The 17,376-nt window shown below is 51.5% G+C and overlaps 1 protein-coding gene across 5 annotated transcripts; it reads left to right on the top strand.

Moving 5' to 3' along the window:
- Window positions 1-1,537: 1,537 nt before the first annotated feature.
- On the top strand, window positions 1,538-10,188 carry TRIM45 (tripartite motif containing 45). Of its 5 annotated transcripts, XM_049095980.1 has the most exons (7): window positions 1,538-1,731; window positions 2,460-2,507; window positions 4,368-5,101; window positions 6,374-6,503; window positions 7,096-7,210; window positions 8,752-8,915; window positions 9,918-10,188. In XM_049095980.1, exons 1-7 carry the CDS (start codon window positions 1,538-1,540, stop codon window positions 10,147-10,149), a joined length of 1,617 nt encoding a protein of 538 aa, XP_048951937.1. In that variant the 3' UTR covers window positions 10,150-10,188. The 5 variants fall into 5 exon arrangements, 3 of the variants coding, with proteins under 3 accessions (XP_048951937.1, XP_025309177.1, XP_025309178.1); XM_025453392.3 differs by lacking the exon at window positions 1,538-1,731 and having other exon boundaries at window positions 1,918-2,710; XM_025453393.3 differs by lacking the exon at window positions 1,538-1,731 and having other exon boundaries at window positions 1,921-2,710; window positions 8,789-8,915.
- The last annotated feature ends 7,188 nt before the right edge of the window (window positions 10,189-17,376 follow it).

The following is a 17,376-nucleotide window of genomic DNA, read 5'->3' as shown; positions in this document are numbered from 1 at the left end:
TGCAGTTGGGTGGCCAACTCTTGACTTCAGCTGGGGTCAGCGATCTCCGGGTCCTGGGATCATGCAGTTGGGTGGCCAACTCTTGACTTCGGCTGGGGTCAGCGATCTCAGGGTCTTGGGATCATGCAGTTGGGTGGCCAACTCTTGACTTCGGCCGGGGTCAGCGATCTCCGGGTCCTGGGATCACTCAGTTGGGTGGCCAACTCTTGACTTCGGCTGGGGTCAGCGATCTCCGGGTCCTGGGATCAGTCAGTTGGGTGGCCAACTCTTGACTTCGGCTGGGGTCAGTGATCTCAGGGTCCCGGGATGAAGACTCCTGTTGGGCTCAGTCCTCAGTGAGGAGTCTGCTTGACGATTCTCTCTCCCTCCTGCCTCCTCTCCCTGATTGCTAGTCCGTGTATGTTCTCTCTCTCCCTCTCTCTCATAAATAAATAAATCTTTAAAAAAAAATGTTAAAGCGGCATTGGACTCGTTGACATGTTATATTTTGGAAATGGGCAACAGTTCCTTTCTAAAAATGTTTACAGTCTTCGCATTTTGGAGTCAAGTTTTATTTTATTTCGTGTTGTGTGCTTCAGATTTCCCTACTTTTGTAAGCTTAGGCTGCAGGCACCGTGCCTGGGGCATGAGATGAGTAATGCAGACGTCAATGAGGCAGCTGCCCAGGGGTCCAGATGGAGCAGGGGAGGCGAATGAACCAAACCGGCAGGGAGACAGATAATCAGGCCTCAGAGATAGGAAGGAACAGTAGCTCGGAGGGGAGGGCGCTCGGTGTTCCCGGTGCTGGACGCCGTGGAGCTCCAGGCCCCCGACCGCAGGCGTGGCAGAGCCCCCAGGCCCCATCAGGAGGCTCCGGCGAGGAGACTCGGGGCAGGGCCCAGGGCCACCGGCCGCCGCCTGACGCGCCCGTGAGCCCACAAAGCGGTCGCCATCGGACATCCCCGGCTCTCCCGCGGCGGCCCCGGCCCCGGCCCCGGCCCCGCCCGGACCCACGGGCCCCGCGTCGGGCACACACAGCCGTCGGGTTCTGGGGGAGCCGCCCCGAAGCCTCCGCCGCGGCCCCGGAGGGAAACAACGGCTCCCGGGCCCGGCCCCCGCCTCCCCCAGCACAGGCCCGCCCTCGCCCTCGGCTCAACGCTCACCAGGGCTTCGGGGGCTCTAGCCCCGGGAAACGGAGCTTCCGGGGCCGGCACGCGAGGCCCGAGGGATTCCTGAACTAAACTAAGCCGGGGAGGCCCGGAGGGGACCAGCGGGCTCACTCCCGCAGAGCAGGCCCGACCGTCGGCGCCAGCGAGGCCTCCGCCGCCCGCAAGGCGCCTCGTCCTACAACTCCCAGCAAGCAGTGCGCTGAGCTCGGGGCCGACTGACAGCGCGCCCCGCCAATGGGAGGGCCCAGTCTGGGTCCGTGGGCCCAATCCGAGGGCGCTAAGGAGGTCGTCCCCATGGCCTATCAGCGCGGCTTTTTAAGGGGTCCCCTGGCTTCTCCGGTCGCCACAGCGATAGACAGTCCCCGTAAAAGGGTGACGCTGGCTGTACTATGCCGCTCGCCCCCGGCCCCTCTCTCTTCCGCCCCCCGGCCCCCGGCCCGCGGCCCGCGGCCCCTGGCTTGGCCCCGCCCCTCGCCGTCGGAGTGGACCGAAGATGTGGGACTTCCAGACGTTATTGGAGGCCGCTGCTGTCACTCTGGCGGGAGGCGGGGCCCCCAGCGGCGAGGGCCGCCCCCGCCGGACGGTGATTGGACTCGCCCGAGCGGGGCCCGGCTGGGGTGGGCGCGGGAGGGGCCCGGGGGCAGGGGCGGCGGCGGCGCCGAGGAGCTGCGCTTGCCGCCGTGGGCCGCCCGCGGAGGGCCGGGTCGAGGGAGGGAGCGGGGGCGGGGGGCTGGTCGCGCGTCGGGCGCGGGGGGCCCGGGGTTGGCGGCGGGACCGGCTCGGGGCTTAGACCTGCGAGCGCTTCCGGGGAGGAGGCCGGGGCGGGGGTGCCGGAGGGCGTGCGCGCGCCTGGTACGGGATGCGGTGGAGAGGCGGCGGCCCTCCTCGGGACAGCCGCGGGTGGGTCCTCCGACGGATCTCCTACCGTTTTGCCCTTTGCATTGCCGGAGCGCGAGCCCCCATGGTCTCTGCTCGCATTCTGGGAGCCTCGTCTGTGGGCGCGCTCGAGCACCTGCTGCTCCCTTATAGGGCTGCCCAGCGCCTTTCCTGATACTGGGCGCGAGCGTGGGGAATATGTCAGAAAACAGGAAGCCGCAGCTGGGCTTCGTGGGCAAACCCCCCGGTGGGACCGCACCCGGGAACTCAGGCAAGACTCACTGCCCTTTGTGCATGGGGCTTTTCAAAGCCCCCAGGCTCTTGCCTTGTTTGCACACAGTGTGCACCACGTGTCTGGAGCAGCTGGAACCCTTCTCAGTGGTGGACATCAGAGGGGGAGACTCTGACACAAGCTCTGAGGGGTCAATATTCCAGGAACTCAAGCCACCCAGTCTGCAGCCCCAGATCGGCATCCTCTGTCCGGTATGTGACGCTCAGGTGGACCTGCCCATGGGTGGAGTGAAGGCTTTAACCATAGATCACCTGGCCATGAATGATGTGATGCTGGAGAGCCTTCGTGGGGAAGGTCAGGGCCTGGTGTGTGACCTGTGCAGCGACAGGAAAGTGGAGAAGAGGTGTCAGACCTGCAAAGCCAATCTCTGCCACTTCTGCTGCCAGGCTCATAGGTAAAGACGGGACACCCCACCTGGTGTAGCTTCAAAGCAGAATACAAAGAGGTGTTGAGCCAGAAATCCCTTGGTGAGCAGATGGGAAGGAAAGCCCTCTCGAATGCCATGTCAGGCCAAAGAGCAGTGAAGGCTCTGAGAAGTACTTGAGAATGGCAGGTAACTCCTGCAGCCTTACCTAACACCCCTAGTAATAATAGAAGCAAAGGCTTGCATAGTTCTTTTCAGTTTGCAAAGCACATTCACAGTTTCCTTGGATCATCAGTCATTTGTGTAGTGAATAATTGTAGTGGGTGCTGGATAAACAGAGAAGAATGAAAATAATAGCGTAGCCCCTGGCCTTGATCTCATTTGTTGCCTTGCAACTCTTATAGAAAAGCAGGCCCTGTTTTCGCTCCCATTTGTTATTTGAGGAAACCGAAGCTCAGCAATACGTGATTTGCCGAGGTCCCACAGCGGGTAGGTCGCATATAACAGAACCCAAGTTTAAATCCAGTTCTTCTGACCTTATTCTGTGCTTTCTACTAATCCATGCTGCCTCCCAGTATAAAGTGGTATTAGGGGCAGGGGGCACCGCAGCCTTTGCCTTGCACCCTAGAGTGGTGACTCTGGAGCTTGGTGAAGTTGGCCCATCGGTGCTTGTTGGGGTGCAGATTTATGTCTTTTATGGCATTCGGTGAATAGTCGGTCACATGAATCACTCTTGGTCCTTTCTCAAGCTCCTCCCCCATTCTAGGACATCAGAATATAAAATAGCCAAGGTTTTAGGATTAGCTTAAAATAGTTCTTAAAATTCTGCCTTCCATTTGTTTTCTGGTCTCACCAACAGAACACGTTAGTAGTCTTCAGTCTTCCTATTTTTAACTTGTAATTACCACTGTCATTCTGCCAGCTAGACAGCTGACCCTGTTTTCTCTACAGCCACTCTTCTGGTGCCAGAATAGGCGTGCAAGCTCCAAGTTGATACCATGCTAACGGGGGGATCTCTCCATAGTCCCTGTGTTTCCTGGGGGATTTCCTTGAGTCTCTAGAGGGCTACAGAAAAGGGAGCCATGGCTCTACCAGCCACTGATTTCACTCTTGCAAATAATGCTGATGACTCCTGGGGCAAGTTCTAGCTTGCTGCTTTGGGTGATGCAGGCGCTGGTCCAAGGAAATGCTTTACCAAAATCTCAAGTGAAAGTTGAAGGAGCCTTTCTGTGGGAGCCACCTAGACACTTTTTAATTGCAGGGGGTTTATTGCTGTGCCATGTGGCATAATTTCTGTCTCTTGGTGACTGGGGTCCCCCCCCCCCCCCGCCGTGCTCTCACTTCTAGCTTGCTGAAGGAGTAGGCCGTGGCTCTTGTCTCAACTTGCCAAACTAACTCTTGAGAGAAAGTTCCAGGGCGTAGCCTTAGCATTGCCACCTTTGGCAGAGTCGCATCCCAGGCCAGGGAGCCCTAGTCTACTATCATTTTATTCGATGTGGTAGCCCTTCTGAGTAGGGAGTAGGTGTTACTCTGCCCCTGTCCCCCTTACAGATGAGGAACTGGGTCAGAGCAAGGGATTAAATCCAAGACTGGTTTGGCTTCAGAGCCCATGCTCTGAAGACGGCTGCACTGTTCCCCCACTGAATCGTGCCCCTAATTTCCTGCTCCTGACTCTGTTTGCCTGTAGGCGGCAGAAGAAAACGACTTACCATACGATGGTGGACCTAAAGGACTTGAAAGGCTACAGCAGGCTCGGGAAGCCCATTCTGTGTCCCGCACACCCGGCCGAGGAGCTGAGGCTGTTCTGTGAGCTCTGTGACCGGCCTGTGTGCCGGGACTGCGTGGTGGGGGAGCACCGGGGGCATCCCTATGACTTCACGAGCAATGTCATCCACAAGCACGGGGACTCCGTGCGGGAGCTCCTCAGGGGCACGCAGCCGCACGTGGAGGCGCTGGAGGAGGCCCTAGCGCAGATCAGAGGGACGAACACTGCCCTCCAGAAGCGAGTGGAGGCTGTGGCGGCCGACGTGCGAACGTTCTCCGAGGGCTACATCAAGGCCATCGAGGAGCATCGGGACAAGCTGCTGAAGCAGCTGGAAGACATCCGGGTCCAGAAGGAGAACTCCTTGCAGCTGCAGAAGGCGCAGCTAGAGCAGCTGCTGGCAGACATGCGGACTGGCGTGGAGTTCACGGAGCACCTGCTGACCAGCGGCTCAGACTTGGAGATCCTCATCACCAAGGGGGTGGTAGTAGAACGGCTCACAAAGCTGAACAAAGTCGAATATAGCACCCATCCTGGAGTAAACGATAAGATATGCTTCTCTCCTCAGCAGAAAGCAGGCCGCTGCCACGGCTATGAAGTTTATGGGGCCATCAACACCAAAGAGGTCGATCCGGCCAAGTGCGTCCTTCAAGGAGAAGGTAGGAAGGCATTTCCCACTGGCCTGGAGAGGGCAGTGGCCGGGGACATGCTGTTTAAAGACGTGTGGCATTTTCAGCCGGGGCCTTCATTAAGCTAGAAAGAGTTCCCTGCCGACCAGTTTACCAAGGGAGAGAGCCATACTGATCTAAAGGACAGTGACCCCTCCCTTGCCCTTGCTTTCTGTTTTGTTCTTGGCAGGGTCCAGTTAGTATTCCATACGGGGGTGAGGCCTGACCCTTTTCCAGTTGATCAAAGTCGTAACTAGCAAGGACCTCAAGGAGCATGCTCTTTCGATCAGATGATAGAGCAGAGACAGTGCCCAAAGATGATAACAGGAGAGGCCGGGGTGAAATCCTGGAGAGCAGGAGAGCAGGACCCAGAATGCTTGGGTCAAGTTCCAAAGAGTTTCAGAGGAGTGAGGAAGACAGGGTTAGAGCGTACTTCTGTGTCCTTGGTTTTTGGAAGCCACATCCTGGCATTTAAAAGTTGATGGTAGGCATTTCGTTTATTGGGGGGAAACAGTTTCCTTTGACCCTTCTATTCCTAAGGGAGGCAGTTATTCAACCATATGTATGTGAGAGGTCAGTCCCGATGGGAAGACTGTACCATAGACACAGCCTGACTCTGGCATAGGAATTTCTCATTGTTTGGAGGTCATGGATCTCTTTGAGAATGATCTCTCTCCAAGTAACATCCACTAATTTGGGCACATCACTTCAGGAGATTCTCAGACTCCCCATAAGACTTCCAGAGACCACAGGGCAGTCCATGAGCCCCAAGTCAAGAAGGCCCTTTGCATCTGCTGGACCAGAGGCTGTACCTATCAAATGTTCCCCCAGCAGCTTGGCACAGGTGCTGGAGTCCACGCTGATCAGCTGTACCCCCTTGCCTACTACAGCATGATCTGCAGCTCAGAGAGGGAAGCTTTGGGGGTTACGAGCTTCCCTCATGGGGTCTGGAGGTTTTCTACTCTGAACACGTAGGTCTATCCGGAGTATTTTCAAAGCTCCCTTGGGAGCTGCAGTTAAGGCTCATGATCCTGTGCGATCCAAGAACAGCACCTGGCTGAGAGGCACCAGGCTTGCCAGGAGGGACTCCCAAGGGGTATGCTCTGGGGGACAGAGCGGGAAGAGAAGAGAAAGGGAGCAGGGCGATTACAGTAAACAGGAAGCATGGGCTTTTGTTTTAAAGAGAAGTAGCAAGATGGTGGGTGTCCGTTCTGGGGATGCGGCTGGCCTTTGAGGTGAGGAGTGGGTGTTTATCTTCCGCAGATCTCCACCGAGCCCGGGAGAAACAGACAGCCTCTTTCACCCTGCTTTGTAAGGACTCGGCAGGAGAGAGCATGGGCAGGGGAGGAGACAGCGTGCAAGTCGCAGTAGTCCCTAAAGATAAGAAAGACAGGTGTGTACTACACAGTCAGGTGTCAAGGGTGATAAGCGATGATGAAACTGGACACTCGAGGCCCTTCGCGGTAGTGGAGGTGCACCTGCAGTAGTTACGTCCTACCCACCCCCTCTTCTGCCCTCCAGATGCTATTAAAAAAGGTGATATGGCCAGTCGGAGCAGAGGTGTTTTCCTTGTGCGGGTCTTATGCCACCACCCCATTCGCTCCCAGAGGTCTGCTCCCCCCATCAGATTGTCTGAAACAACACTCCACGTTAGATGGAATGGTTTTTGTGTTGTGCCGGGAGTATATTTAGATGTGTCTGGAATGAGAGGAGGGAGGAGAGAGGGAGGGTACAACAGAAGCCCATCAAAGAGAACAGCAGCATTTTTCAAAGCAATTCATCTGTACAACAGATTAAAATCAGCATTTATGTCACTTCCCTACATTGTAAAATTAATTTCCGAAACCAGTGGAAGAAGCGCTCTGCTTGGGGGACACTTCAAATTAATAATGGGTTGAATGGTGTAGAGTTTGCATCCTAGAGTGGTGGGCAGCTGCAGCCGGCCTGTGAGAGCGAGTGGTTTTTTGAACCCCGTCTATATTCAGTCCGGTCAGAACGCTGGTACAAGATAACAAGGATGGGTCGTACTACATCTCCTACACCCCCAAGGAGCCTGGTGTCTATACCGTGTTGGTCTGCATCAAAGAGCAGCATGTGCAGGTGAGTAGGACCTGTGTGCGCCTCCCTGGCCACCTCTCTCCCTGGTTCCTCTGGCCTCTCCCGTCTCGGGATGCAGAGACATGTCGCCCAGGATCAGCTGTACGGACGGATTGAGTAGGATTCTCTGTCTTCTCTCCATGTTAGAAATGACCCAGATTTTGCCGGTGACCATAAGAACTCTATCCCTGTTTCTCGTTTCTCCTGGCAGTGTCCCAGTTGGGAGCATGCTTCATTTGGGCAAGCACCTTAATCACAGGGGGGCAGTCTGCCAGGGGACAGGCACACACATTCAAGCAATATAATCTAGCTCAGAATTTTCCAGGCTTGGTTCAGAGCGTGAGCAGACGTCCTAGAACACAATTTGGGGGAGTTACACCCTCTCCCTGCAACTGACCAGTCATCTACCCGCCTGACCATCTGCCCTCGTAACCCTTTAGCCTGTTTACATGTGTGCGTTGCTGTTACCAGGGTTACTGCACCACCTCTACAGACAAGGATTACACTTTCTGGTTCAGAGATCACAAATTTTTAAAAACTGGGCAATAGTCAGCATGTCCAATGGAATCTCGAGTCGTCTCAGGTTTTCCTCGACCAGAGAGCAACACCGACAGAGATGATAAAAACACTGTGGTGTGATAGGTTGAGCCTGTGGTGTGGGCACCAGGAAGACTCCTGTTCTATAGCCACTTACTGCTTGTCTAATCACATATGCCGGAGTGGGTTAGGTCCCTTCAAGTACATTCTTACGCCTTTCTTCCAAGCCACTCAGGCATGCGAAGCATCGCCCACAGTACACAGTACCTATAACGCAAAACTAGAATTTCAGCTCCTTTCTTTGAACTCCAAGTTGTTTTTAAGGCGGATCATAAACTCTTGAAAGGAAGAGAGATTGAACATCTGAAAGGCGTCTCATGTGCCAGACTCTCTGTTTGGTGCTTTTGCAGACTGCGTACTTCTCGCTCAGGGATAGACACATAAGCTACGCTCTAATTTTTATTGTCTAACAAGGATGGAAAGTGGAGAACAGAAGTTGTCCTGGAAAGGAAGGGGCAGGGTAGGAGAGTTTCAAATTTGAGAATTATTAAACCACACACTCTTTACCTTTCTCCCTGGCCTCTATCCTCACAGACTGAGAATAATCGGGTGGGAAAATTGATTATGTCCAGGACGGAGGGGTGGAAGGAAGGGAGCGAGGCTCAGTATGTGAGGGGAGGAGGAAGGATCACAGGATGGCCTAGGCTTGTGGTTGCAGCGCTCTACTAGTGACCCCCGAGACTCCTCGAGAACGGAGAAGATAGTGACACTGGGGACACAAAACACAGCCTGGGGTCATTCGTGTATCAGGTGGGCCACATGATAGATGGGCAGCATAGGGTCCTTGACTCTCACTGTGGCTGGGGCCACCCAGCTGAGTACCCAGCTAGTCCCTGTCTCCTCGTCTGTCTCCCTCCTGCTGTCCTTGTCTCCCCGTGGCCAGGCCCTGTGACTTAGGCTGTGTTTAAGCACGGGTGATGCTCAGCACCGTCCCTGTTGACTCATAGGGTCGCCTGTTCTTTGCTCTTGTTCTGAACACTGAAGGGCTCACCGTTCACCGTGACCGTGAGGAAAAGGCATCGCCCACACCCAGGTGTGTTTCACTGCTGCACGTTCTGCTCCAGCGGAGGCCAGAAAACTGCTCGCTGTGCCTGTGGAGGCACCATGCCAGGTGAGGAGGAATGCTCTGGGAAGTCCTTACCCCCCAGCCCCCCGGGCCTGTCTCCCAGCGGTGGGGGTCCACGGCCACATGCCATAGGTTTAGGATACTCAGACTCAGACTTTCTTTCTATAGCGATATAATCTGTGCATATAAATACACTACAGTTCTAAAAATTTCACTTAAAGCTTCTTTATTCTGAGAAGTCAAATAGTAAACTTAAAAGTTCTGAGTCCTTTTAGTTCGGATACAGCTCATGAATCTTAGGAGAGCCCTGTGCTTCTCCCTGGGTGGCTCGATTTGCTTCCTTACCCTTTCCAGCAACCTGGCCGTGTAAAAAATCCAAACCCGCTCTGTTGCTTTTAAAACCTTAAAGAAAGTCCAAGCACGTCAGGGATGGGGAAGTGGGTGATTAAATCAGTTGACCAGATCTGGCTCTTTTCTTGCAGGGAGGGGAGTTGACTCAAGCAAGAGATCTAAGTTGTTTTTTGTTTTGTTTTGTTTTGTTTTTTAAATGGGCTCCATGCTGGACAGAGCTTGAACTCACGACCCTGAGATCAAGATCTGAGCTGAGATCAAGAGCTGGATGCTTGGGATGCCTGGGTGGCTCATCTGCCTTTGGCTCAGGTCCTGATCCCGGAGACACAGAGAGAGGCAGAGACACAGGCAGAGGGGGAAGCAGGCTCCATGCAGGGAGCCCAATGCGGGACTCGATCCTGGACCCTGGGATCACACCCTGAGCCGAAGGCAGACACTCAACCACTGAGCCACCCAGGTGCCCCAAGTTAGCAGAATGTTAAAACAACACTCTTCTCGGAACTTTAGCAAACCTTTGTTGATTTGCAGTCTTCAATCCTTGGCCAGCGTCCTCTTCCCGAGGCATCAAATAGCTTTTTTCTCGCCAGGTTTTTATTGAATATTTTCACATCCACGAGTCAACCTGTTGCCAGAAACTTTAGTTTCCACGGTCAGCCTGATAATGGTTGTCTTTTGTCTCCTCTTTGTACCACACAGGTGGGTACCTAGGCTGTGGCCACGGACACAAAGGCCACCCGGGTCGCCCGCACTGGTCGTGCTGTGGGAAGGTCACGGAGAAGTCGGAATGCACGTGGACAGGTGGGCAGAGCGCACCAAGGAGTCTGCTCAGGACTGTGGCCCTCTGACGCCTTCCTGGACAGGTGGCCAGCCTGCGAGAGCTGCAGCCAGAGCAACTTCATGGTACCGGAGGACCCCAGACCTTGACTAATGCTGAAGAAATGGATAGAATTAAAAACAAATTACCTTATCTTCTACTCTCTGAGTTTCAGTCCTTTTCTGGGAGTTATGTGCTAATTGGATGGATGGATGGTTGGTTGGGCACCAGAGACATCGCATTTCTCTTCGTGACAGGTGGCAGTGTCTGTTCTACACCTGAGGCTCCCTTCTCTCATGTTGGAACGGAGCGATCTGTGCTGTTGGGACTCAAGAGATCACAGGGGTAGTGGAGTTCTGGACTTTTGGGTCTGTAACTCTTGTATTTCTCTCGGTGCCACACGTTTGCTGTTTCCCTTAAAGAATTAAAACTTCCTTTCATCGTGTCTCCTTTTTTCCCTAGCACACTTCAAGTGGATTGTAATGTGATCTTGCTGTTTAGGGGCAGTTCCCCCAGTTTCACCCCTGTACCACTCCATCTCGTCCTCGTAAGCCTAGATTACTATTTGGCCAAGGGTGTACAAGTAGTAAGTAAATAAAGGGGAGCAATACATCCCCCCCCCTTTATGGCATGAGTTCTCCTCATGCCAGGCACCTAGCTCCTTTCATCCTCCTCCCTCTCAACCCTTTGTTATTTAGAGAGGAGTCTCCACTTCTGTCTGTAAAGCTGGGAAGGTAGCTAGAAGCCCTAAGTCCTAGAACGTGCCTGCTTGGCTGTGAGAGCCTGAAGAGAATTCTTGGAAGAGGAAGCATGTAGGGCTGGTGCCTCATCTCTGCCAAGGGCTTCGCTGGATATACATGGTGTGTTCTTCTGGGACTCTGGATTTCTCCTATGGCAAAACTTGGCGTGTATTAGATCTGCATTGCAAGATCCGCTTAAGAAGCAGGTGACTCCTGAGCAGTGATGGGTCAGCCCAAGGAAGTGAAGTAAACACAGGTCATCGTGTAATACATTTATTTCCTCCTTAGGGCTGATCGATGGGAGCTACAGCATAGCTGTAAATCCTAAAATATTCACTGTACTCTCATCCTTTTCTGGGAAGAATCCCTTCGGGTGCTCTCTAACCCAAGTCTGCTCTTCTCAGAAGACAGTGATGGTCCTGTGACCCTCTCTTGGGGTCACAGAGTGTTAGCTACTTGCTTTTCCTCACTCCTTATAACCACTGGGCCCCGAGGTCAGGTAGGTGTCCTGTGGGCTCATCACTGCTACTTTAGGATCAATGCTTCTCAGCAAAGAGTGATCTCGCCCCACAGGGACATTTAACCAAGTCTTCGAGACATTTTTTCTTCATATGACTGGGTGCCGGTGCTACTAGCATCTATCGTGTAGAAGTCTGGAACGCCGCTCCGCTCAGGACAGCTTTCCACAACGAGGAATTACCCAATCCAAAATGTTAACTGTGTTGCTGTTGAGAAACCCTGTTCCAGACCATTACCTCTTTAAAAAAAAAAAAAATGGCCAGCCTTGAGGCTCATGCCTTTCTATAATTTGCTGCCCTCCCAGCCAACTCCACAGCCCTGCATCATTTCCCCTCATTCCTTGAAGACTTTAGCACTGTGCTTGCTGCCATGGCAGGAGCATGCCTCATGGTCTCAGAGTAATTCAATATCTGCACACACTTCCTAATTCCCTGGCTGATTCTCTGTTCTTTTTTCCCTACTTTAACCAGTCAGTCATCCCCTAGACCTGGGGGGATTCCAGATGCACCCTCTGCACAGTTTCAACTTCAAGCATCCTACAACCACCAGATTCTGTGTTTCCAGCTCACCCACTATCATAATCCAACTCTCCTCCTGAAACCCACGATGCAGCGATCCCACTACCTCATACCCACATGTGCTTTCCTTCATCTTCTCTCAGCTCAGATTCTACAGATCATTTTTTTAAAAAGATTTTATTTATTTATTCATGAGAGACACAGAGAGAGAGGCAGAGACACAGGCAGAGGGAGAAGCAGGCTCCATGCAGGGAGCCTGACGTGGGACTCGATCCCCAGTCTCCAGGATCACACCCTAGGCTGAAGGCAGCACTAAACCGCTGAGCCACCTGAGCTGCCCTACAGACCATCATTATAACCACTCTCTTGCATGTGGTCTCCCTGTCATTCGTGACAAAACCCCTGGTTGGATCTGAATCTTCATCTAATCCAACCAGATGATCCTGAAGAAAAACACAAGAGCATGAGGACTTAGCTTCACTTAAATCTATGACCACTAATTTCAGTGGGCTCTTGGCATTGCCTGACATCTCTCTCGTGTTTGCTCCCCCACTCTGCTAGACAATTATATCATACTTCTCAAACTCCACTTTCTACCCAACTCTCCCTCCCCACTTATGATCTTGCCTCCCCTATTCCACCAAAAAAATTAAAGGATTAAGAAACGAATTCTCCTACCCTCCCACCACAACTACAAATCCGCCTACATCCCTGTCAAAAGCAAACCTCTGGGGCGCCTGGGTGGCTCAGTTAAGCACCTGCTTTAGGCTCAGGTCATGATCCCAGGGTCCTGTGATGGAGCCCCACATCTGGCCCCTTGCTCTGTGGGGAGTCTGCTTCTCCCTTGGCCTTTCCCTCTGTTCATGCTCTCTCTCTCACTTGCTCTGTCAAAATCTAAAAAACAAAACAAAACAAACCTCTATATTTATATGCTAAACCCATTCCATCTCCATAACCCAGGAACATTGCTCCAGGAAATCCCCCCTCTACTGACTGCTCATTTCAGAAAATAAACATGATACAATATTACCCCCTCTTAAATAAAAATAAAAAAAAAAAGATTTCCCTTGATTTTTCTATTAGCTAGGGCTGCCATGACCAAATATCACAGACGGGGGTGAGGGAGGGAGCTTAAACAACACAAGATTGTTTCAGTTCTGGAGGCTGGAAGTTCAAGAGGAAGGTTTCTCTCAAGGCTCCCTCTCCTTGGCTTCCAGATGGCCACTGGTTTCTGTATCCTCACGTGGCCTTTCCTTGGTGCAGACACAACATCCTGAATGTCTCTTTATCTCTTTTTTTTTTTTTTAAGATTTTATTTATTTATTGGAGAGAGAGAGCACAAGTAGCAGGGAGTGGCAGGCTCCCCACTGAGCAGGGAACCCAACTAGGGACTCTATCCCAGGACTCCAGGATCATGATCTGAGCCAAAGGCAGACACTTAACCAACTGAGCCACCCAGGCACCCCTCTCGTCTTATAAAGATACCAGTCCTACTGCATTAGGGCCTGTATCTGTGACCTCATTTGACCTCAGGTATCTCCCTAAAGGCCCTGTCTCCAAACACTGTCACACTGGGGGTTAGGGCTTCAGCCTATGAATTTGGGGGGAACACATTCAGTCCATAACATTTTTCATCCCCCTCTGACAACAGCCACTCCATTTTTCTGTTTCCCTTTAAAAAAAAAAAATCTCAAAAACAATTCTTTGCTATTTCTACTTCTCCTCGCACCCCCTCTTAGATCTGACCCGATCAGTCTTTCTTCCTCATCTGGAACCGCTGCTCAGAGTCCCCAGTAATGCCCACATTATGGAACCCAATGATCAGTTCCTGATGTTTCTATCAACAGCATTTAACACAGCTGATCACTTTTCTCTCCTTGAAACATTCTCTTCACTTGGTTTGCACGGCATCACTCTCCTTAGTTTTGTCTCACTGATTTTTCCTGATTCCTTGTCTTTGCAGTTCCTTGTCATCTTCCCAGGTCCTACACACTGGATGGCCCTGCGATCCGTTCTTGCATTTCCACATCCTCCCCCTCCCTCGATGATTTTCTCCTCTCCTGACTCTACATACCATTTAGACACAGAAAACTCCTACATTTATCTCCTGCTCCAAATTCCAAAGCAGTATATCCCATGACTTAACACCTCCACTTTTTTTTTTTCAGTTTTGCTACATTTTAATAGTAATTTTTATTTATTTATGATAGTCACAGAGAGAGAGAGAGAGAGAGAGAGAGAGAGAGAGAGAGGCAGAGCCACAGGCAGAGGGAGAAGCAGGCTCCATGCACCGGGAGCCCGACGTGGGATTCGATCCCGGGTCTCCAGGATCAGGCCCTGGGCCAAAGGCAGGCGCCAAACCGCTGCGCCACCCAGGGATCCCTTAACACCTCCACTTGAACGTATCCCAGGCACCTCACGTTTCAGATGTCCACAACAGAACTCCCAATCTCTGGTTCACTTCCCACCTGCCTCCACTACCAAACTGCTTCTCCTGCAGTCTGTTCCACCTCTTTAAAAGGAAAGTCTAGGGGTGCCTGGGTGGCTCCGTTGGTTGGGTGTCTGCCTTTGGCTTAGGTCATGATCCCAGGATCCTGCATCGGGCTCCCTGTTCAGTGGGAGTCTGCTTCTCCCTCTCCCACTCCTGCTAGTGTGCTCTCTCACGCTCTCTCTTTCTCTCTCTCTTGAATAAATTTTTTTTTAAAAAAGGAAAGTCCAAATTCATTCTTACAGGTGACAGAGTCAATGGCTTGGCAAACATGCTTGAGTCCCCCCTCACGTACCACATCCAATCCATGGGTGAGTCCATTCGGCTGTCCCTTCAAAATACACCTGCCGAGCACTGCTCTCTACCTCCACTGCTGCTTCCCTGCTGTAAGACCCCAAGATTTCTCCCCTGCTTCCACCCTTCCCCTCCTGCAGCCTGCTCTCCCCTTGGGAGTCAGAGAGGTCCTTCTGAAATACCTCAGATCATGTCACTCTTCTGCTTGACACCTGCCAATGGCTTCCCATCTTAGAACAAAGCCAGTGTTGACATCAGTGTGCAAGAGCCCGCACCCCAGCTCCCTGCTCTTCTCTCACTTCCTTTTTTTTTTTTTTAAAGATTTTATTTATTTATTCATGATAGTCACAGAGAGAGAGAGAGAGAGAGAGGCAGAGACACAGGCAGAGGGAGAAGCGGGCTCCATGCAGGGAGCCCGATGTGGGATTCGATCCCGGGTCTCCAGGATCGCGCCCTGGGCCAAAGGCAGGCGCCAAACCGCTGTGCCACTCTTCAGATCGTATAAATCTTTCGCCTTTCTTCTCTCATTTCCTATCCCTGACCCCGAGTCACTCTATTCCAGCCAAACCAGCTGACTTGGCACTCCTCAAACTTGCCACATACTCTCATTAGCAGCCTTTGGAATCACTGCCCTTCCATCTGGAATGCTCTTCTCACAATTATTTAATGATTCTTTCTCTTTCTCCTCAGGTTTCTGCTCCTATGTCAAACACCATCTTATTGAAGAGGTCCCTAACTATCTTGTATAAAATAGCAATGCCCCACCCCCAGGGCTCCATATCACCTTTACCCGGCTTCATCACCACCTCACATACATGTTCTATTTGTTTCATGTTCGTTCTCTCACATGAGACTGGCAGCTCTGTGGACATTTATTGACTACCTTGTCTCCATGTAGGACAGTTCCTGGCACATAGTAGAGGTTCAATCAACATTTTGTGGAATAAAAAAAGATATAATTTGGTACAAGTTTTAGTTTGGATCTCCTTGGTGTCTGTTTCTATAAGCCAGACTTCCTTTCCCCCAAATGCCAATATTTGTCATTTATCCAAATACCACTTGGGGAAAAAAATAAAATAAAATCCTAGTCCTCTCAAACCTGCTGGATAAACTGTATGCACCTTAGGGACCAGCCTTGAATTTTCCAATTACCTCAGACATCCAGGGAATTGTTTTGCCATGAAGAAGCTTGTTGTATTACATCATTTCCCCCCCAAGTGTCCTTTAATGAATCAGATTTCGGAATAGAGGATATAAAGCTTCTCATTTACTTCAGTTGGAAAAAGGTTTGGGTAATTGTATAACTCTACTGTGGATGAAGTTATATTGCAAAAGAAAAGTTCTGTAAGACAGCCAAGTTCTGGCAAATGTCCTAGTCTTTTGGCAATACTTATAGTAACAATTCGGCTATAAACCTTAAGATAGCTTGTGAGGAGGGGGTTGGCCTGTTCATTGGCTTGCTATCCAATGGAGTCAAAATTCAATTCAACCAGGCAGTTAAGAGTGATCTATCTGCAGAGCCCCAGACTCCCAAGGTGAAGAAAAAGAGATCTGAGGACTTAGAATTGTCCCCAGGGTGACAAAGTGCTTCAGAAATCACCCTTGAGTCGGGAGCACTGAAGCATCAACAAGGTGCAGCATTATGATGTAAATTTTCTCTCTGGTGTTACAGGCAAGAAAAAAAGAGCCAGATTACAGCCTCTGTCCTCTGGGATGCCGTAACAGGACACACACACACACACACACACACACACACACACACACGAACATCCCCACCAGCCCACCGGCTCTAATTTCTACAATGCAATCATCACTCAACTTTTACTCTAGAGGATGTGCACCTGCTTAGTCAGCCTCAAGAGGTGGGTAGGTGAAGTGACTCTAACGGAGGCAGAATGCAGATAAAGATGCATTTCAGTCTGCCTTGTTAGCAATCTATGGATTGACTTCAACTCCTTCTATCACTTTCGAGCCTCCCCTAACTTGTTCTTGTTCTAGCTCCTTGTTCTAAGCCCTCCCAGCTACCACACCACTGTCCGCCCACAGCCACCTGTGATTTGTTTAATGTCCAGCTCCTGTAGGAGACTGTAAGCCTCAGGGAAGACAGGGATGGTCTGGGAGTTGGCTTGCCCTTTTGCCTTTAGTGCCCAGCAGTGCCTGACACATTTAATATGTATTATTTATTTATTTATTTATTTATGATAGTCACAGAGAGAGAGAGAGAGAGAGGCAGAGACACAGGCAGAGGGAGAAGCAGGCTCCATGCACCGGGAGCCCGACGTGGGATTCGATCCCGGGTCTCCAGGATCGCGCCCTGGGCCAAAGGGAGGCGCCAAACCGCTGCACCACCCAGGGATCCCTTAATATGTATTTTTGAACTGATGTATGAACAATTGAACAGTGGAAGTATCCACCCCCCCCCCCCATCCTACTTTTCATACACCATCTCTACCAACCCTTAGGTTAGCTAAGGATTCTGGGTTAAAAGGACTCCAGGCAAGAAAAAGGTTGTGTAGCTGCAGGTCAGGCTATTCCTCACTTCCATCTCCATCCCCACCTACTGACTCTCGTGGTACCTGGTGCTGGTACCATTTTTATTTCTGAAAAAGTTTTCATCTAGGTTACGTGCTTAGCAATTCTAAGCTCCTATTATAATTCTTTGTGCCTGCAGCTATGCTTTTTAAATTCTTTCTGCTTTTTCTTAGGACAAGATGCTAGATAACAAAGAGCAGTACAATAGCCCACTTTGTAAACCCAATTCTCTCAAGGCATCATGGTCCGC

The sequence above is a fragment of the Canis lupus genome, chromosome 17, assembly GCF_003254725.2.
Source record: "Canis lupus dingo isolate Sandy chromosome 17, ASM325472v2, whole genome shotgun sequence".
NCBI lineage: Eukaryota > Metazoa > Chordata > Mammalia > Carnivora > Canidae > Canis > Canis lupus.
This window is presented reverse-complemented; position numbering and strand designations above follow the sequence as displayed.

Coding starts and splice junctions, on each gene's coding strand:
- TRIM45 (XM_025453392.3), top strand. CDS start 2,223: ATGTCAGAAAACAGGAAGCCGCAGCTGGGCTTCGTGGGCAAACCCCCC. Junction 5,102..6,373: donor GTGCGTCCTTCAAGGAGAAG/GTAGGAAGGCAT, acceptor TATCTTCCGCAG/ATCTCCACCGAGCCCGGGAG. Junction 8,916..9,917: donor CTGTGGAGGCACCATGCCAG/GTGAGGAGGAAT, acceptor TGTACCACACAG/GTGGGTACCTAGGCTGTGGC.